This window comes from Mustela putorius, unplaced genomic scaffold (genome assembly GCF_011764305.1).
Source record: "Mustela putorius furo isolate JIRA1106 unplaced genomic scaffold, ASM1176430v1.1 tig00001075_pilon_pilon_pilon, whole genome shotgun sequence".
NCBI lineage: Eukaryota > Metazoa > Chordata > Mammalia > Carnivora > Mustelidae > Mustela > Mustela putorius.
In genome coordinates this window covers 4,583,380-4,605,936 of record NW_025421560.1, presented here as the reverse complement: position 1 = coordinate 4,605,936, position 22,557 = coordinate 4,583,380, and the positions used below count along the sequence as shown (strand labels likewise).

At 38.2% G+C, this 22,557-nt stretch overlaps 1 protein-coding gene across 8 annotated transcripts in view; it reads left to right on the top strand.

Moving 5' to 3' along the window:
- The window catches only part of LYST (lysosomal trafficking regulator), a 170,804-nt gene that overhangs the window by 14,483 nt on the left and 133,764 nt on the right, over positions 1-22,557 (top strand). For 6 of the 8 annotated variants that reach the window (XM_045087285.1, XM_045087284.1, XM_013048559.2 and 3 more), the window contains exons 2-3: positions 8,635-8,724; positions 12,646-12,841. In XM_045087285.1, coding sequence (XP_044943220.1) covers positions 12,653-12,841 — 189 coding nt within the window. In that variant the 5' untranslated portion in view covers positions 8,635-8,724; positions 12,646-12,652. Of the gene's footprint in view, positions 1-1,759; positions 1,925-8,634; positions 8,725-12,645; positions 12,842-22,557 lie in introns of those variants that run through there. The other 2 variants (XM_013048560.2, XM_045087286.1) reach the window with 2 other exon arrangements.

Here is a 22,557-nt window from a genome sequence, read left to right as displayed (position 1 = left end):
TTAAGGATTATTGTAGTCCCACATTTTTCTTTTAAAGATTTTATTTATTGTTTATTTATTTGAGAGAGACAGAGAGAGAATGCACACACGCACAAGCAGAGGGGGAGCAGGAGAGGGAGCCTGATGTGGGGCTTGATTCCAGGACCCCGGGATCATGATCTAAGCCCAAAGCAGATGCTTAACTGAGCCACCCAGGTGCCCCTGTAGTCCTACATTTTTAATATGGAACATCTATATCAGAGCCAACTTCTACCCCTCTTATGTTGTAATTTCAGTTAGACTGAAGGTGCTGCTTCTTGTTAAAATGTAAATACTTCTTTCTAGGAGGAGCAGAGTGTTTTGCTTCTTGTCCCCGCCCGCCCCCGCCCCCAGTTCATTTACTTCTTGATGTAAATGGGAAATGTGGAAACCCATGGGGAAAGATAGCATGAAGCTATAGAACACCTTGAGAAGTTTGGGGTGGCAGGATATTAGCCTGGAGGAGTGAAACTGCATAGGACAGAGTGACCGGATTACTGCCCAATTGCAGTTGCACTTAGTGCAACAACCAAAAGTTTGTAGAGAGAGGTTTTTGAAGCTTGTTTCCAGGTGTACAGATTGCAATCTAGCGGATTTGAGTAAAGGTTCTGGATAACATTTAGAGATAGTATTTAGTGTTAAGGAAACTTCTTTGCCCATGTCTAATTTTTAATTGACCTGACCGAAGAAGAAAGGCTGTGTCTTCTAAACTTGGCTGTTTTAGTTCTCATTAATTAGCTCTAAAAATATCATGTAACTCCTAAGGCAACCGTCATGGGATTTAACTGTGGGAGAGCGGACCTGTGGTCTTCAGTTTTTGTCATCTGTAGAATGTGGGGATGGAGAATATGATGCCTAAAGTTTCTGCCATTGTGAAAATGTGTGATTCTAACTTATTAATGTTCATACCTTTATTTATATCACTTATGAAATGGCATAAATAGTGTTATTATTGTTTTCCCGAAGGGTTTTTAATTTTTAGTGTTGTGTTGCAAAGAATATATGAGATCTTTGGGAAAGTCATTAATCAGTCTATATTCCATATATATTGAACTCTGGAGAGATGGGATTTAGCATAATTAATAGTCCATAATGACCAGCCCTTATTTTCAAGAAGGCTGCTTCAAATCACCGCAGGTTCTGGTTCAGCAGAATTCATTGAATATTTATTATTATGTGTCGTGTAGTTTTTGGTGCTCTCAATAATCCTGCAGTTGATAGCAGTCTCCTCCTTTTTGGTACATAATACATTTCTAAAAAAAATTCTTTCCAGAGGTAATTTCTCTAGTATTATATTAATTAAGAAATTTAGGCAAGCATAATATTATTTTAAAAATGAATTTGCCAGGACTTTGGGCATTTGATGAAAATTAGGAGTTGAGACCTTCAGATATTACCATTTCATGAGGAAAAGGTATGATTTCTAATCAGGCTTTGAGAGTAAATTTCATTATTATGAGCTTTCTTATTGTATTTTTCCTCTACTCCTCCTCTGTAGAAGTCACAAGACATGGAAAGAACAAAATATACTGGTACTCCCTACTTTTATTTTCAGTGCTTCCTTGAAAACTGTATGGTCATAAAGTCTAACATTGACATTTCCATACACACTGCTCCGAGGAGGGATTGTGATGATCTCTTTCCTCCTCCAGATGGCACACTCTACCATCACCGAGTGCTGGGCACCTAGAGGGAACTCTGTTTGCCAAGAATGTTTACTGATGTTATATAATTTTTATAGATCTACATAGTAACTCTGTGGGATGGACATCTCATGTAAAAGGAAGCCAAACTTCACGTTATGTGGCGGCCAGTAGTTGCTGGATTCACACTCTTCTGCCTTTGTTTTCACCACCATCACAATGCTGACTATTCACAACAGATTCAACACCTAGGAAAATAATGAGTAAGGAGATCAGTACATATTTATTAAAATATTTATTGAATAATAAATTTTGGTTGAATTTATGAATGAGTGAATGAATGATAGATTTGATAGTTCTTGGAGAGGAAACTTGGTGATGTAGGAGCCCTTATTCTGCTGTTGAGCTTGAGATTTTATTTTTAGTGGTCACTGTAATATTTTTGGTAGCACTGGTTAAAACACAGAAATGACAGGGTATTTAAAAATGCCTAAGACTGAAGAACATAGGCAGTGATGACTTGGTGTAGGGGAGGTGTAGTAGTTTTATACTGCATGTCAAGGAAATGACTGTGTCAGCATCCACAAGAATGCGGGTAATAGCTTAATTCTGTGATCTTTTGGATAATGCGTTGTGGCAATTAATCATAGAACCAGAACAGAGCTAAGATATAGTCAACTGTCCAGATGTCTGTGGGGAGTCTCACTCAATAAAAGCAGAGCTGCTGCTGACTAATTTTATTGACCATTTCATTTCCAGAAGGTTAAGGAGATAATGAGAGGAGCTGATAACTCAGCCTAATTTCGACTCACTGTAAGGGCTTCATTAGATAAGTGGACATAGTGGGAACCCTGAGAGAAACCCATATCATTCATTTGACAAATTCAGCAAATAGTTGTGCCACGTGGTGGTCTAGATGCTGTAGATTTTGCAGTAAATGCAACAGTCAAAATCCCTGTCATCACGGAGCTTTTGTTTTAAGAGCTAACGATGATCTGTTGTCCAAAAAACTAGCGTCATGGTTTACTCAACTGCAGTGACCTTAACCTGCATTTCAGACACCTGCTTGAATGGTTACACTCTGGGTGTTATCATATGAACTGCTTGTTTCAGAAATCTAAAAATTCCAGTATCCTTTATTCCCTCATGGGTTTGTTTTTTCCTTTTAATATTCCCTCATTTTTTATTCTTTGAGCTCAGAGAGATTGGTTGCCTGCCTGTATTGTAGCTTGTGTATCAACATCTGCCTGGACTTTTTCTCTTTCCTCACCAGTCTGTATCCCTGTTTTGACCATATGGATTGTTCTCCTGCTTGTACTTTAGTTCTCTTTCCCTTCCTCCACCCACCAAAACTCTCATTTCTACATCGGTGACACAGTCTGCGCTATCTGATGCTAGATCCAAGCAGCTGAGCCCTGCTAGAGAGTCTCAACCATCCGAGAAAAGTGATTCTACCCAAAATTCATGGGTTTTGACCTCTGCCGAGCTCTCAGCCCACCAGAAGTTCTTTTTACTTACCCTTGGTCACTACTCTCTCCATCCTTATCTGTCTGCTTCTCATTTTACATTTTTATACCAAACTTAACATAATTCTGTCAGGGACTTGACTTGAGCTGCTCTCTCTGTCTGTATGCCTTTACTCCCCCCTTTTCTTTTCTTTTCTTTTTCTTTTTTTTTTTTTTAAGATTTTATTTATTCATTTGACACACAGGTCACAAACAGGCAGAGAGGCAGGCAGAGAGAGAGGAGGAAGCAAGCTCACTGCCGGGCAGAGAGCCCAATGCAGGGCTCTATCCCAGCACCCTGGAATCATGACCTGAGCCAAAGGCAGAGGCTTTTAACTCCCTGAGCCACCCAGGTGCCCCAGCTTCCCCCGCCTTTCTCTCTTCCTTTACATGTTCAACGTTTAGTGAGAGATTACATCCTTCATGAAGATTCCCTGACTACCCAAATTGGATTTAGTGTCCCCTTATCAGTACACAACACCCTGTGTGTTGGTTTGCCTTTGCCACTGTAATGGGTCCTTCTTAGCGGCAGAGACTGAAATTACTTTCACATTTTGTGTTCTTAGTACCTAGCACAGAGTGGGTGTTTTAGTAAATGGTAAATGAATAAGTAAGAAACAGTAAGAGGAATATGGAGGAAAGCTGGAATATAGAGAATTAGAAATACAAAGTTATTAAAAAAAAAAAAAAGGAAATACAGAGTTCCTAAATTTCCAAGTAAAGTTAGATATCATGCCATGGATGTAGTCTCCAGAAGGGGAAGTGTGTGTAAGTTGGCCAAAGGCAGAGTTTCTATTGAACAACTGGAAATAGTATGTGAAGAAAAGAGCAAGGTCAAGTGGCCAGATGAACTCATATTTTAAAATTACATGTGCGGAAGAAGGAAATGAGGATGTGAAACAAAAATATATAGATGTGGATGCAGGAATCTCATGTAAAAGAGGAATACAGCCCTAAGATATAATGCACTGAGGTTTTGAAAAATGTTCAGGCTGACCTTTTACATTTTATATGTAGATGATGAACAGCAAGCAAATAATAGATTTTTGTTTTAAACAAACTGGTAGCCGCACTTGTGGTGAGCACCACATAGTACAGAGAAGTTGCCTCACTATATTGTACATCTGAAACTAATATAACATTGTGTGTCAACTTCACTCACATTTAAAGATTAAAAAAAAAAAAAAACCTGACCCTATAATTGCATACAGAGAGTACATGAAACTCAGCTTCTGTTTTATTACTGACTTCTCTGACATGAAGAATGCCCTCTACACAGATTAATAAAGATGGATGTAAGAATAATAGAAACTTTAAGCCCATGATTAGAGAGGAAATGGTACCAGCATCTCTGGCTGCCCTAAATGCTCACATTGAGGTTCAGGTTCAGATTCTGAGAAAATGTGTTAATGTCATAGAGGAGCAGGTAATCCTTGAGCAATTCTGGGGAATTTGAACACTATTAGAAAACAGTGGAGGACCAAAGTTCCAAAATTACAAAACAAGAACATAGATTCTGTAGACTTTAGTGAGCTTGATGCTACCTCCACAAACAATTCTAGAGATCAACTTAAAAGATTCTCAAATATTTACAGAAAGAAAAGATGAGCAGTAGGGTTACAGGGGTTTTCTAAGAATAATTCCTTCCGGATAACCCAGTTGCTACCTTTGGCAGGGACACTGCAGGCACAGATGGGAGAATGCGGTGCCTGTCATCTATCTAGACTCCCATAAGGGATTTGACATCCTCCATTCTGTCATTCTGTGCTTGCAAACATGTTGGGGAATTGGACTGGCTGAGGTACGGGTCCAGGAATTGAAGAGCCGAACTCAATCTTAATTACTAATGGCAACTTCGTAAGAAGTCTCTTATGGGCAGCTGCTTTCAACCTCATTCCACTCAGCAGGTAACACCTCCTCCTACTTCTCACTCTCAGCCCGCAGCCTTGCAGTTTATTCCACCAAGAAAAGAGAAGCCCCCAAATATTGGTCCATTCGCTGCCAGATATACCAATTTTTCTGCGTGTGCTGACATGGTCTGTCATCCTTTTCGTTCCATTCCATGAACTGCCGGTGTGCCTAGCACGCGTACACCGCATCCCCTTCATACTGCCCACTGCAGCGACCTCCTTTCATTCTAGTTTTTCTTCTATTTTCCTTTCTTCTTTGGAGAAATACGCTATGTAAACATGCTATAATAGTATCTCAGCTTACAAATATGCTATAATGTCACTTGTTAAGAAAAAAAAAAAAGCACCACCTCCCCCATCCCATGTTCTGTTCAGCTGCCCCCTTTATGGCAGAACTTCTCAAGAGCCGTCTTAAACTCCTTGCCCCTCTTCTTCACCGCCTTTGCCACTCCACTGAGACCATCTGACAAGATTGTTAGTAACTTCCATGTTGCTAAATCTAGTGGTCCGCTCCCAGTCCTCATCTTACTCAGCCTTCCAGCAATATTTGACATGTCTGGTCAGGTTTTCCCATTTGAGGCTTTTTTTACCTGGTCTTTTGGAGGTACCACTCCCTTGATTTTTCTCCTGCCCTGCTTGCTGCTCCTTCTCAGTCTCCTGTGTTGGATCCTACTCCTCTCCCTGATGTGGGGATGCTAACCCCAGGGCTCAGTCCTAGAATCTTCTCTGCTTCATTTATACACATTTCCTAGGTCCCCACAGATCACTATGATAGCCACTGGCTACAGTCCTGTCATTGCAGAAAGTTCTGTTGGACAACACGCTCTGGGTTCTAGTCCTGTTTAAAGACACCTGTAAGCTGGTAACTCCCCAACTGACCCACCAGGTCCAACCTCCCCACCTGCGCTCCAGGTTGGCAGATCCGCGGGGTCCTTCGCTTGGTTCCCACATCGCCTATCAAACCCAACATAGCTCACGCTGAACTTGATTTTCGCTTTCATCCTGCTCTCTTCCCAGTCTTGTCTATCACTAAACTGTGCTTTTCTTCACACAGGCTTAAAATGCCTTGGACTGCCTGCGGTGGGAGGCAGGCAGGAAGGAGACTCCCATTGTTGGGGAGAAACAGTTCCGGGGCAGCACTTCTGTTTCATCTTTCCACACTTTACTTCAATCCCTGGCAAGTGGGAATGAGTGACTTCTCTCACTCATTGTAATACTTTTTAACTTCTCTTGCACTCAGTATCCAATGCATCAAACATAAACTAACCTCAAGGCCCTGGAATTCTTTTCCTAGATGCTCACATGACCCATTTTCTGACTTCATTCAGGCTTCTGCTCAGATACCACCTCTTAGACAGTCCTTGTCACCCTCTCTGAAGTAACGTCCCAGTCACTCTGTATCCTTACTGTTTTATTTTTTATAGCACTTACTGATATTACAGTATGTTTGTTTTCATCTGTCTCTACTTCATGGAATCTATGAGGGCAGGGATTTTGTTTTTGCCCTATTCCCAGTGCTAAAAATAGTAGCCAGCAGATAATAAATGTCCCATAAATATATGTTGAATTAAATGCCATATTATGAAATTTCTGAAGAAATGAAACTTAGAGGTATAGCTAATACATTGTCAGGTTTTTGCTCTTTGTTTTGGCCATTCATGTTTTATACTTTACCAGTCACTGTATTAGAAAAACTTATTTTCCTGAGTTCATTTATAAGATTATAGGTACTTTGTTCTTATGATTTTCATTTATTTTAATATAAAAATTCTGGTAACATTGTTGTGAGGAAGTTTTATTTATTATGACATTATAATAATAGTTGCATTGGAAGTTGAATATGATAGTAATAAGGAGGATTTTTAAATTTAGCATTTTGGCTATAAAGTAGAATAAGTGATAAAATGGGGTCCCCATCCTTAAGGAATTCATGACCTTGGGGGTAAGACAGTCATAAGTACCTACAGGGTGTTTATGTAGTTTAGAAATAGAGGCAAATACATACAATGCCCTAAGGACATCTTCATTCTATTTTTTAAAACTCTATTTGCAGACTTCATGGACACCCAGCGTAATGCAGGATGACAAAAGTTCGAATGCAGCTGTATTTATCAAGGGTGGTGGCAGAGTAAAAGAGGTCACGCCGACTGTGCTAGCTGGTAGAATTACGATCTCGGATAGAGTGAAACTCCATGGACATCCAAGCTGGGCCGTGCAAAATACAGTTTAAGAGATTTAGAGAAATCACTCAGCATGGCCTAGAAATGTCCCCCAATAACAAAGAAAAACAGACGGATCCAGTTGTCTGTCAGCTTCCACTTCTCATGCCCATGCCGAGTTACCTGGAGTCACCATGGCATCCCCCAATGGACGGCTCCACCTTGTAGTTGTCCAAACTGGAGTGTAGTCAGAGTCACGGCAGTTAATAAAATACCATCTTTAGACTCATAATTTGATTGATAGTTTGCCTTTCTATAATTTTAGAGTTGAAAATAGGTGGGTGGCTTGTATGAGCTGAGGACGCGGCAGGAGCAGGTGTTGAGGGTGAACCGAGACCACATTCCAGGGCTTTCTCCTTTGGTTGGCAGTGACGCACTGGCCCCTGGTGCTCCGAGTGCGGCAGCAGGAGTGAAGCTTAGCCTGTGCTTGGGTAGCTGTGTGCCTGACATGGGGCTGACCGGTCTAGGAAAAGTTGTCTTTCCTGCATCACGCAAAGCCGTGTGTAGTCTTAACAGCCCCCAATCCATTTTCTGCCTCCTTTATCCTCAAGTGCCCAGAATAATGTGGTATAAGTAGTTTGCCAAGCTGAGGGGAATTCAAGAAAGTTCTCTAGATTTGTGCATTTTGAAGGAATTAAAGATCACTCTGATTTAAACACTTGTTTTAAAATAAACATTCATGGTTGCCTTGTACCTGTAATAAGAAAATGTTTTTTATGCCTCGCCTGGGCACAACTATAGAGAAGGGGAAAACAGGTAACTAAACGGAAGCATTTGTTGCTACCCTAGAAGTAGGAATTCATCCTTTAGTGTTCAGAAATAACCTTCATTGTGTTATACACAAAAGGTTAATTCATTTTTAAAACGTGAACAAGGATATGAAATTTAGTGGGAGTTTATTCATTGTTTGATTTTAGTATTTTTTTGAGTTTTCATATATCCTCAGGTGCCTTTCACTCTCACAGGAGAGTAATAACTTGGCTACCCGTAGTATGTATGTTGATGGTATTCCACTGCCTCTAGACTCAGTGTTAAGAAGACTGATACTGAGCTGATTCCCCTTAGTTAACTGGTGATTTACCTGGAGATTGTGAGGAGTTGGAAGGAATGGAGGAGTAGGGATCTGTGATCAAGTTGCCTTGTTCAAATCAAGTATGTTCCAACACTTCCTGTCTCAAGATTCCATTCTTGGAGCTCTAGAAATTTCGTAGTATGTTCTTGAGGTTCAAAAACTTCTTTGGCTTCTTTCACATCAAATATGATGGTTTTTGTGTCAGAACTTTATTAAAATTACTTGTTTTACTATTACCATTAATATGTTTGTCTTTTCTTTAAATAGGTGAAGCTTTATTCTAGGAGTATTTATTTCATCTGGTTCATGAGCTCAAATTGTAAAGACTCTAAATGTTACAGAAGTGTTGAGAGATTGGTAAGTATTAATGTAATAGATATAAGCAGCCAAAATACTTGTTTCTGTCTAAGCCTTTGAAACTACGTAGTTATGTGACATTAATTAAACCCCAAAGTACAAACAACTAAACTTTCCTTTAGTAGAGATGTATATATAAATTGTGGTATACCCATACAATGGCATATTACATAATTGTTTAAAGGAACAAACAATGTTGAAAGAAAAAATAAAGTTATAAAAGGATACATATATTATACTATTTATAGTTAAAATAGTTAAAACAGTATTGAATTTTTTGTGGCTGTAAACATGTAAAAACTTATAAAAACATGTATAGAAATGATAAACACTAACTAAAGAGAGGAAGAAGTGAGGTGGGGTGTGAATTTCCTGTACTATAAGGTTTGATTTCCTTGCACACACATACCCACACCACACATACATACACACACACTGATCTGAACACTGCACACTGTTAATTTTGCTAAATCTGAGCTTTGCTATATCCGCCTCTTATAAATTCTTTGTACTTTTCTGGATATGTGAAATATTTTAAAGAATCTTTAAAATGTACCATGCTGGGGTGCTGGGTGGCTCAGTGGGTTAAAGCCTCTGCCTTTGGCTCAGGTCATGATCCCAGGGTGCTGGGATTGAGCCCTGCATCGGGCTCTCTGCTCAGTAGGGAGCCTGCTTCTTCCTCTCTCTCTGCCTGCCTCTCTGCCTACTTGTGATCTCTGTCTGTCAAATAAATAAATAAAATATTTAATTATTAATTAATTAAATATACCATGCAATCATCTTTTCAGTTGGCATTCAGAATGGCTGAAAGGCATTCATTGAAGTTCAACATCCCTATTAGATGTGCAGGAAGAAATGAGTATTTATTAATGTGCAAGGCGGAAGTATCTCCCATCACCCCTACTGATGATGTTCTGTTGCTAACTAGTGTACTTCGAAGAGTAGTAAGTGTGTGAATACTGGGTAGGAGAATTCAGAATTTTTGTTATTTGTAGATGATAGGGTTTTATGTCTGGAAATCTCAAAAAAAAATTAATGAAAGTTCAGTAAGAAGTTTGGATATATGATTATTGCATCAGCATAAATATACTTCCATTTGCCTCCTACATACTACTTCTCTTTCCTAATTAGATTATATAATGGAAAGAAAATCCCTAGAACAACAGCAAAAGCTACAGAACACCCTGGAAGAGACCTAACAAGAAATGTGTAAAACCTATTGTAGGAGGAAGTAACAGTTTCTGCCACAAGCACATAAAGGATAAATGTGCAAGTAGTGTAAGGGTGTTCATTGCAGCTCTGTTTGTGATAATCAAAACTAGAAATAGCCTAAATACTCAATAAGAGATTGGCTGCATAGTTAACAGTACTCTATATGATGAACATGTTATATATGCAGGCAGCAGCGTGCCAGAAGCTAGTAGAAAGAGTAAGAGAGCGAGCATGTGAAAAGATTTCCAAAATATCTACGTGAATCAAAACAGGTCAGATCACTTATATATAATACCCTATTTATGTAACTGTGTCTATTATATGTACATTTAAAAATCAGGAATAACATACATTTCTGCATATATTGTAATGTTTTTTGCCATCCTGGCATCTTGTGCTTATAGGAAGTAGCATTGAAATGATTTCCTCAGTAATTGTCATACCTAGATATTCATACTAATTTTTATTATCTTCATTTCCAGAAAATAGACCCTAATTATTACTGTAATTTTAAAGTTTTTCACATTTTTAATATTGCTAAAGTTGCAGTGTGCCTTGTACTCAGGGGTGTCTAGTAAGCACTGGGAGCCGGCTGTGCTTGGTGAAGGGGTCGCTCTTGCCTGCTCACGGGGGAGCTCAGTCCTTAGTGGCTGATATCAGCACTTGAAATGAGTTACACGCTTGCTGTACTACATCTGATGAGTTTTAAATATTTTTGGAAACTTTCTTCTGATCCTATGTGGTAAGATTAGGTGCCAGCATCGAAACTTTCAGAATGATGTCAGCATCTTTGGAAGAAAATCCCAAGAACAGTAGTGTAGCACTTTTAAGAATGGTGGGTAGTCTTGACGGCCTAGAAGGTGAGATAAACAGGCATTGTGTTATACTTTAATTGGCAGTGTTACTTGTTTTAGTGGTGCACTAAATTATGTACCTTAAAATCTGTAACAAAATAGGTGAAATAAGTTAATAAAATCAGTAACTATGGACTGAATATAGTTGTTTATATATTATGTACATATTATAATATATAATTAGTTTATATTAATATAAATTATAAATTATTTGATTTATTGAATAATTTTACCTTATGAAAGCTTTATAAAAAGCCAATGTTTATATAAGGGAGGATATTTTGAGATAAATAATGTACATTTTATTTTTTATACTTTTTCCTGGTAATCAACAATGTTAAAACTAATGAACTTTGTTATGCTACAGAGGAGATTGTTACTATAATAACACCTAGTATTCTGATGGGAATCCAGGACATAAATCATCAGGCCCCAAAATGAACAGGAACCAAAGTAGTATTAGGAATTTCTTTAGTGTTTCCCTTTCATGTCTCTCTGTTTCCCTTTGTATCCTAGTAGTTCATTTTCACCCCATTGTTTTCTTCCGCGCCTCAGCTACCTCACAAGGACTACCACAGGCCCATCTTTATGTGGCTTTGCAACTCATCAGCTGTGTCCCTTTATTCAAATTCCTGAGACAGAAAGAGCCTGATTGGCCGGTTGCCTCTTTGCAAGTGGCATCGTATGGGTCAGATATTGCCCGCCGGATGCATGCCAACTGCTCCTGAATCAGGCGTGCTTCGCTTAGTTAGGGCTCAGAGGCTGGCCCTTCCCCTTGGGAATGGGCTCCACTGCCTTCTTTGCAGGGGCTAGGAGGCATCCACCCACCCTGTCCCCTGCCCCGCCTTTGGGTGAAGAAAGACTCCACAATATACTTCTTTTTTTTTTTTTAAGATTATTTATTTATTTATTTGACAGAGAGAGAGATCACAATTAGGCAGAGAGGCAGGCAGAGAAAGAGGAGAAAGCAGGCTCCCTGCTTGAGCAGAGAGCCCGATGCGGGACTCGATCCCAGGACTCTGAGATCATGACCTGAGCTGAAGGCAGAGGCCTCAACCCACTGAACCACCCAGGCGCCCCAACCACAATATACTTCTTATTTAATCTCTCCAGGTTAAAACGTTTTTAAAGGTTACCGGATGTCTCAAAATTACTTTTTGCCCTGTTCTGAAATTCTTTGGGAATTTTATTGTTCATGATTTTTCCTTTCTAAATAGTTGCCCATCTTTTTTCTTTATATTGGTGTTTTCCCTCTCTTCTGTCTGCTTTACCTTATTATCTTCTTTTATCTCAAAATGTCGCATTGCCCTTTGATTTAAATGTATAGGAAGAAGTGAAGTGGCATAGCTTCAGCTGCAATAATTCTTCAATTTTTATTTACCTAATGGTAAATCCTTTTCTCTCCATTAACTGAACCCTGGTTGTTGAGGGGAGGACGTATGATTGTCAGTTCCATCATGTGAAAAACAGTTTATATTTTTAAAAAGATCCATTCATTTTTTTGGAAGCCATGTAGAGCAAGAACAGTGCACTATACATCCTATGATGAGGCTGTTAAAGAAGGTCAGAATTCACCTTAACTGCCACCACTCGCTGTGTATCTTCTCACTGTGCTTTCACTTCCTGTTCTTGGTAATGCTCAGGGACTGTCACACCCACAACTATTTCTGCCATGTGACAATATTTAAGGAACACCTAACTAGATCAGGACTATGTCTGAAAATATTATTGGGTTAATTACCAATGCCCCATAAAGTCAGTCTTTGGTTAAAAACAACCAACCTTAAAAACACTTAGTTTTAAACATAAATTTTTATTTCTCTAATCTTCTCTTTTGGTAATATTTATTTAATAGCTCGGTCATGAGCATCGATAGTAACTCACTGGCACGTGAATTTCTGACGGATGTCAACCGGCTTTGCAATGCGGTGGTCCAGAGGGTGGAGACCAGGGAGGAAGAAGAGGAGACACACATGGCTACGCTAGGCCAGTACCTTGTCCACGGCCGAGGATTTCTGTTACTTACCAAGCTAAATTCTATCATTGATCAGGTAACTTTTTCATATCAAATAACTTTTTTACCAGTTTATTATAGTTGGTTACAGATACAGAATTTCTCGGTTGTTTAGTTTCTGAGAGTCTCTTTGAGATAAAGTCCTATTTCTAACATCACTCCAATAAAGAAAAGTAGCCCAGTTTATGCACATACTGTTTATTTGAAGACTTTTCAAAATGTCTGAAATGTCTTAGGATTATAAATGGCCTTTCTTCTAACATGATCTCATATATATTAAGCTTTTTATCCTAATATCAGTGTGAGATAGCTATGATTATTAGTAGAGACCTTAGATTTTGATTCAGAAAAACATTTGCACTTTCAATAAATGTCAGATATGTTTTTGAAAGGTTTACTGTAATAGAGAATTTGCTAATTCTGGGGTGAAAATAGAGAATCCTTAAACCAGTAATTACTGAGTTCTTTAGCTTATATACATCCAGTTTTTTTATACCTCATTGTGTTTGCTCAAAGTATGGTCTGAACATATAGTATTTTGCTGTTTCCTTATTATGGAATTAACAGAACTCTAAAGCTAGTTGGGAAATAAAAATGTCATCCAACCTTCTTTTGTGGATGAAAAACCGAGATGCAGAATATTAAGTAACTCAGACAGGCTTAACTTGCAGCCCAAACATGATTTATGTCTTTACTTCATTTTAATAAAAAACAAATATGTATTTTACAAAAGAAAAAATTTACTGTTTGCTTTCAGGGGACTAATTAATGTAGTTAGATAATATTTCAATTAACTTGAAAAGATAATAAGGGCTCTGTAGCACCAATATGACAGACATTTTTCAACACTTATGACTGTTACTGGCTTTAGTAGAAACTTACTGTTGAAATTTTTTGCTATCAAAGCATTTTGCTAATAAATACATATATTGGGTAAATACAGAGACTAAAATTAAACAATGACTCTGTTTTCACTATACACTAAGGAACCTAACAAATATCAGAGAGTATCTGCTCACTGTGGTATCCACCTGTCATGAAATTTTCCAGAGTATTTTCCAAAATACCTTTCATGAATGTTATTTATTAAATGCCTAGCTACATGTAATTTAATTTTTATATTTTGTCTGACTTTTCCATAAATAAATTTTAAAATTAGAAAAATTGTTTGTTAGATCATGTGTAGTAATTTTTATTTCAAAATTTTATGATTTAATAAACATATAATGTTCTGTTCATTTTCTTACCCCACATTAGAACATTTCAGTGTTTTTTCTCTTTTTAAGATATCCTATAAGTAGCATCAGAAATATCAAATGTGCAGGAATAAATCTAACATGTACAAATTTCTGTACATAATTCTATAAAACATTTTTGAGAGAATCTAAAGACAACCCAAATAAATGTAGTACTACATAATTTTCATGTATTGGAAAAATCAGTATTGTAAGGATACTTGTTTTTTCTAAATTAATGTATAGATTCCAGTGCAATCCTAATCAGAATTTCAGTAGGTTTTTTAATGAAAGCTGTAGATGTTAAGATATAACCCATGTATCACAAAATTTACCCATTTCATATGTACAACTCAATGGAGGGTTTTTTTGCATTTTCTACATCTTTATTTTCTTCTTTCTAGATCTATTTTTTATAAGACATATTACTTTATTTTTCCCCCTTTTTAAAATTGTGTTATGTTAGTCACCAGACAGTACATAATTACTTTTTATGTAGTGTTCCATGATTCATTGTTTGTGTATAACACCCAGTGCTCCATGCAATACGTGCCCTCCTCAATACCCATCACCGGGCTCACCCATCCCTCTACCCACCTCCCTTCTAAAACATGCAGTTTGTTTCCCGGAGTCCATAGTCTCTCATGGTTTGTCTCCCACTCTGATTTCTCCCCGTTCATTTTTCCCTTCTCTCAGTATCCTCCATGCGATTCCTTATGTTCCACAAATAAATGAAACCATCAGAAAGGATGAATATCCCACTTTTGCATCAACGTGGATGGGACTGGAGGAGATTATGCCAAGTGAAATAAGTCATCAGTGGTTTTTAGCATAATCACAGATATGTGCCGCTGTCGCATAGCCACATAGAATTTTAGAACATTTTCATCACCTCAAACAGGGACCTGGCACCTTTTAGCTGTCACGCCCCTATCCCTCCCATCACCCTCAGACCTAAGCAAACACTAATCTACTTTCTGATTCTATAGATTGTATGCTTTCTCTTTTAAGTCATGAAATATCTTTTAATATATTATTAAATGAATGAAATCATCCAAGTCATAATTTCAACAATATTTTTTCCTAAGGTAAAACCTTGTGTTCCCTCTTCCCCAGTCATTCACCTTTGGACTATCTGTAGCAGTGATAGTAGGAACCAGGAGGAACAGTAGAAGTAGAGCGCAAAATAAGTCCTAATTAAAAAATAGGATTTTTTAATAATTAAATAAGATTTAATTATTTAAACCAGGAAATGGAGAATGATAATTTGGATCCTTAAGGTGAATTTAAGCAAGTTTAATCACTTAGGGTGGATTCAAAACAGTAGATCTAAAACAGTGCATTTTAAGAGGAACTTCACCTTTGTTATCTGTGCCTCTCATGAATGGGAGCACTTCTTGGGTACTCCAAGCAAGAGGCTTAGAGTGAAGTCCATAGCTACCCCTCCACTATTGTGCAAGGACTTGATTAATAGATATTTGGTATAAATAATTAAATAGACTTTTTATTGCTATATAATTTATATGTAGTGAATGCACAAACGTAAAATGTATAGTTGAATGAGTTTGACAAAGACAAACACCTATGTAACCATAGCCGAGATCGAAATTTAGAACATTGCCATCACTCTAGAAAAAGTTTTTCATGCCCCTTTGCAGGCAGCCCCTCCCCTTCCTCTCCTGCCACACAACCACAATTCTAATTTCCAGCATCTAAGTGTAGTGCTGCTTGTCCAAGAACTTCATATAAATGGAATCATGCAATATGTACTCTGGTGTCCCAGAGCTCTGTTATGCATAAAGCAGTAACTCACCAAGTTTTGATTCTGGTATTTTGTTGTATGGATATACCACGATTTGTTTGACCATTCACCTGTTGTTTAACCATTTGGCTTTTGTTTCCATTTGGCTCTCATAAATAAAGCTGCTCTGAACTCCTTAAAAAAGTCTTTGTCTGAATATATTTTCATTTTTTCTGGGTAACTATCTAGTATGCAATTGCTACGTCAAAGGGTAGGTGTTCATAAGAAAGTGCCAGACTCTTTATTCAGAGCAGTTGTGTCACTTTTCTTTCTCACCAGCAATGTATGAGAATTCTAGTTGTTCTGTATCCTTTCTGATATTTGACATTGCCAGCCCTTTTAATATTAGCCATCTTAAGCAAATATGAAGTAGTATCTCATTGTGATTTTAATTTGCATTTCTCTAAAAACTAATGATTTGAGTACTATTTTATGTGTTCATTGGCCGCTCATACATTTTCTTTAGTGAATGTCTATTTAAGGGTTTTGCCCATTTTAAAAGTCAGATTATTTGCTTTGTATCCAGTTGTAGTTTTTTTTTTTTTTAATATATCCTGGATACATGTCTTTGTTGAATTGCAAATATGTTCTTTGTGGCTTGCCTTTTCATTTCTTAACAATGCCTTTAGAACAGCAGATTTTTAATGTAGTGTGTTTTATATCCTAAGAAATCCTTATCTTGCATCCCAAAGTTGCAAAAGTACTCTCCTGTTTTTTTTTTCTAGAAGCTTTTTAATTAGTATTTTTATTTTTAGGTCTGTATTCCATGTGGAATTAATATTTGTGTACAGTGTGAGGCCACAGCTGTAGTTCCTTCCTCCCTCCTCCTCCCTGTGCAGTTACCCAGTCATTCCAGCCACATTTCTTCTTGAGAGTCTGCCCCTTCCCCATGGAGAAATCGATGGCTCCTTTGTGGAAAATCTATTCGCCATATACTTGGGCTTTATTTCTAGACTCTTCTGTTTCACTGTCTATCATCTGTTTGGGTTACTGTGGCCTTTATAGTGTGTCTAGAAATTAGGTGGTATAAGTTCTTCAGAGTGTTCATTTTTCATTCAGTTCATTCATTTCCAGAATGTTGGACTATTCTAAGTTCTTTGCATTTCCATATAAATTTTAGAAGGAGCTTATTATTTCTATAGAAATGCTTGCTAGGATTTTAGTGGTGATAACATTGAATCCAAAAATCAATTTGCAGAAAATTGACAACAATCTTGAGCTTCTCAGTCTATCAGCATGGTGTAAATATCTGTTTGAGTCTTATCTAATTTCTCTGCCATTTTTTATTTTTAGTGTCTTTTTTTAGTGATTTTTAGTCTTGCATTTTTGGTTAAACTTATTCTGAATATTTTATTATTTTTAATGCTATTGTAAATGGCATTTAAATTTTTATTTTCTGTCATTTGTTGCTGTCATATGTTTCTGTCAATTATATAGAAATATAATTGATTTTGGTACATTGACCTTGCATCCTATGCCTTTGCTAAATTCATTTATTTGTATTTATTTTGAAAATTTTCTGCAGATTCCTAGGGTTTTTTGTGCACACGATCAAATCATCTGTGAATAATAATTTCACTTTTCCAATTTTTGGATTTTAGTGCATGATCTCTTATATACAGACACATTAATCTGTTTATTCTTCAGAAAAAAATAGTCTCCTTAAATAGAAAAAATATGTTCTTTTCAATGGTTAAAGATACCGTGGCTGAAGTTTATATGCAGACTTTTACAGATTTTTTGAAAGAAAATTTGTCCAGCCCCAAAAGGAAGAGTTATCTTAAATTTTAATCTTGGCACCAGCATCAGTGAGATGGGTAACTTCAGCTCATGACCAGCTGCTTCAGATCTCCGTGTCCTCATCAGGAACAATTTATTTATTTTTTAATGTTATGTGTAATTTTTTTTGTAATTTTATTTTTTTTTCAGTGTTCCAAGAAGGAACAATTTAAATACATTTAGTTGGATGACTTAAAAGATGTCTCCAATATAAAAAGTATTTGTTTTCATATAACATTTGATAACAGTTTCTAATTTTTTCTATACTCTGGTTATAAATATATACAGCTTAATTCTGATGTAGTGGATAGAAAATCACAATAATTTATTACCAACTCAAGTGTGATAAATATTACTTTTTAAAACTTTGGCATATAAATTTTCATACCTGTTCATGCTTTATGAATGTTCTAAAAAGTTGTTACTTATTTTGCTGAGTAAAATGTGAAGTTTTACTGGAGGAGGTTATGTATTTACGAACAAAACATTATTTAAAAATTATAATAGGTATCTTTTTCAGCTGTTTTCTTTTTCTGTTTTCAGCTATTTCTTCCCATATTTCTGTAGTGTTATCACTTTAATATATAGTGCTACATAAATGGCCAATCAATGTCATATATAAAATATGTATTATAGAAAAATACCAGACCCTTTGCACAATTCATTCACTGGTTTATTCAGCAGGCCATAAAGAGCCTGTAATATCAGCAGCTCTGCAAGATGCAGAGGTAAAAGAACAGAGACTGTCCTTACTGGGAGCTCTTAGCTTTTGAAGAGGCAGACAGATTGAAAAAAGGCAATGATGACAAACATTTTGGAGGGTGTGTAAAGGAGAGGGCGATGAGGAAATGCTTCTTAGAGAACTTGGCATCTCTAAGTAGGGATTAGCAATGTAAAAAGGGGGGAAACATTAAACCAGGAGAACTGCAAATGCTGGCCTTGGAAGCCAGAGAAGGAAGAGCATTCAGTGACCTAGCAGTAGTTTATTGGGGTTAGAGCAAAGGCTGTATGTGCAGTTTTGGGGTGCTGAGAAGACTGGAAGGCAAACCCCATGTACCATATTAAGGAAGCGTAAGTTTTTTCTGAAAACCCTGGGGAGGTTTTTTGTTTGTTTTGTTTTGTTTTTTACATGGAGGAGGTTTTGAAGCAAGAAAATAGGCAATGAAAATTATTCTTCAGATCTGACAAGTTAAGTCATTGAAAATATTAGCAAGAATGATTTCAATAGGAAAATAATGCAAACTTTTACAATTAGTAGATATAATTATAGTAAGTGAACTTTATTTTACTCTGGTTCTATGGATTCTGTTTACACACATGCCAAGATCTATCTGTGCGTGATTAGCTTGGCAGGAATGAAGGAGTAGGGGAGATGCTGGTATTCCTACTTGGAGTAGTGAGAGCATCTTCTTGGCCACTAGATGGTGGTGCTACCCACAGAGAGCAGGTAATCTGGTGCGTTATCTCCCTTTACACCCAGGCTGATGATCTGAGCAGAGTACATCAGGCGATTGCTGCATAACAGAGCAGTCTAAGAACTTAGTGGCATGAAACAAAAAGGGTTCCTTTGCTCATGTGTCTGTGAGTTGGCAGCTCCAGCAGACCCAGCCAGGATCACGGCCTCCGCTAATTGTGGGGCCAGCTGGGGCCTCTGACTATGCAGTCTGTTGGCAGAAGACTGGGGGCTGTTGGATGTCGGCCCGACTGCCTCAGTTCTCATCCACGTGACTTCTCCGATGTCAGTACGTGAGGCTCAGCTTCTTTATGTGGTTGTGGAAGCATCATTCCAGGAGGGGGGCAGAATAGCTACAACGTGTAGCATAACCTCACTTGTGCCACATTCTGTTGTCAAAGTAAGTCACGGGCCAGCACAGAATGAAGGGATAGGAACATAGACTCCATCATTTCAGGAGAAGAAAATTTGTGACCATATTTTGTCTACCATCATCTCCTCTCTGGCCACAGTTACTAGCATTCCTCCCACACTTCCTCTCCCACAGGACTCTCAAAGTATTGTCCTATCATGGCATCAGGCTTGAAGTTTCTGATCTCATGATGTCTATCAGTTCTGGATGCAGATGAGGCTTCCCGGTACAGTGCTTTGTTTACAGCTGTTCTTGACTGAGAGACTTGTGAACACAAAAGCCACACTCACAGTATACAGTGATGAACAGGGACAAGTTAACCACACTGCATACTTGTATTCAAAATGGAGAGTGACTGGAGGCACGGAGCAGTCACTGACCCACTGATGTCCTAGTGGGCATGTTGGTGCCCCTGTTCTTCGGACAAGGGATGTTTTTTTCTGTGGGAGTGCTTCCTTAATCCATGGTTCTCCAGGGCTCTGGGATCCGTCCTCCGAGGCGTCTCACCCTGCTTCACACCTGTAGAAAAAGGGGAGACCAGTGGTGTCTATTCATTTTGAATTGTCTCTTCCTTTTAGTCCAAACTGTCGGCATTCTTTAATAATACAGCTTTCTTTAAAAGTGTTATGGGTTTCCTCTGACTTTTAATGGAGTTACCAATCCCCCAAAAGCCACGTCTATAATTGCTTTTGGGACAGATCTCTCTACTTCAGGCATATAAAGCTTGTGTGGAGTAATGCCGGCAGGATTCTTGGTAGTACTTTTGTCAAGCTGATAGGATTTACTAGGTAGCACCTAAAGTCTTTCTGGAGTCCTAACAAAGAGTAATATAACCAGTTTATAACCCTGCTTTGCTGGGAAGGGAGGAGGGAAGGCCACAGAGACTGGTTGGGTGAACTGGGGCCTGCAGACCCAAATCCTGCGGCCAGTCATCTGTTTCTGGACAGCCCACAAGCTAAGAATAGTTTTTCATTTTTCAAAGGTTGTTAAAAGAAACAGAAGAATGTACAGCAGAGGCCATATATGATTCAAAAAGGCGGAGATGTTTACTAACAAAGATTGCCACCCCTGTTGTAATTCAAGAACTCTAAGCAAAAATGTTTGATGAAATGAATGCATTGAAAAACTCAAACAGATTAAGAATAGAGGATGCCATATACCAAGAGGAGAAAAACCAATAATATTTTTTAGGAATAAGTTCTATAATAGAATCAACATAATAACTCTTTATGACTATTTCTGTTCGTTATCATGTTTTAATAACACACAGTAGTAAAGTGGATCATCAAAGTAATGACAGCTAAAACGTGAGAAAGATGGAGAAATAAAAATACCATTCTTAAAGTAGCATATACAGAAAAATCCAGATGATCGTAATTTCCTTTAGCCACAGCTATATAGCTAGAAAACAAAATTAAAGATTCTTTTTACAGTACTAATGAAGAAATGTTCTTGTGTGTGTGTGTGTATACACACATACATTAGAAACAATTATAAAATTCTGATAGAAGAAATAAAGGACTTACATATATTTCTGTCTATGGCTAGAACATTAAATTTAATTAGCATGTCAAAATCCAGATTTAAAGTAATATCATTAATACCAATTAAAGTAACTTTGGTCATCTTCCATCACATTCTGAATCCAGTCCAGGCCCTAAGCTTAGCCTGTCATCCTGAGGTCCTTGAACCCCACTGGTTTGGTTTTCACCTGCCTTTGCAGCATCCTGGCCATCCATCTGCCTCTCCTCTCAGCCCTTCCTCAGACTCACTTGCCTCCCTGTCCCCCCGACCCTGCCACCATTACTTGAACTGAAAGGAGCAATGCCTGACACCTGATAGATACCTAAAATATGTTTCTTGAGTTGAGCTAAAAAATTACCACCTAAATGAGAGTGATTTTACTATTTATTACTGCTCTGGGGGAATTTAAAAAGGCATGTTGCTGTCCTTTTTCCTGCAGAAGGGGAAACAGAAAAATGTAAGTATTAAATGAAGAGTGGTGTGATTTCTATAGAACGGACAGTGTAGGAATAGCCAGGAATCCGTTTATGGTGTATGTTGCCAAATATGGCATATTGAGAACTTTCTCCTTGTTGGCATGAGGTAGCACCCCATTCCTCTGGACACTGTGACAATTATCATTAGAACCTTGCAAGAGAAGAACCAGAGCTGGGGTTGAAATAGAGCACTGCAAGTTCTAGTTTACCAGGATACCCACAAATAAGAGCAAAGGATTCTCTGACTTGCAAAGGGATAGAATGATCCGTGTGGTTTCTTTGGAACTTGAAAGCATAAGTAAATCTGGAAATGTGCAATACCTAAAAAAGTAATAGATCCAGAGGAATAGCAAGAGCTTCCCCAATGATGGATGTGTTAAGAAGTACCATGATTGAATGAGGTCAGGAGTTGGGCACTCACTGCCATATTGGGCCATGGAGAGGCAAGCCGTGTCCTCCTCAGGACTGCAGTTCCAGCAGAGGTGGCAAAAACCAAAATCCTGCACTTGCTTCAGTCTCATTCTTTGGAAAGGCCCATGGTTTTCCAGAACTAATCCACTTGGTGAAATGGGGAAACAGGCATGAGGTCCTGAGCTGGGGTGGGAGGTGAGGGCTGTGGAACAGGGGAATGGCAAACGGGGGTTGGTGTGGGAGAAAAGGCTTCTCAAAAGAGGTTTTGCTGGAGCTGGGCCTTGAAGGTAGTGAGAGCCCCCTTAGCTAAGGGGGCAGGAGTGAGGCTGCAGACCATTTGTCATGCAGAGGCTGGGAGGCAGGAACGCCTATTAGTGTGGCAATGACGATTTGCCAGTATACTGTTACAGGGCAAGGGCTGGGGTGCTTCACACACTTGTAAGGTTTCTGCAAGCTCTTCTAGAATGTATTAGTTCATCTGCCAAAGATAAAGACTCAGATCGAGAGGACTCTACAGGAATGGCATGCCCAAAATTGGTTTACATTTTTTGAAAGACCTTGGGCATTTTGCTGGCTGGCATCTTTAAAAATACCGAGGTACACACCGAGTATGAGCTGTACATGGAAATGTTACCCAGACATCATTCGTCTTTCTAATTTTG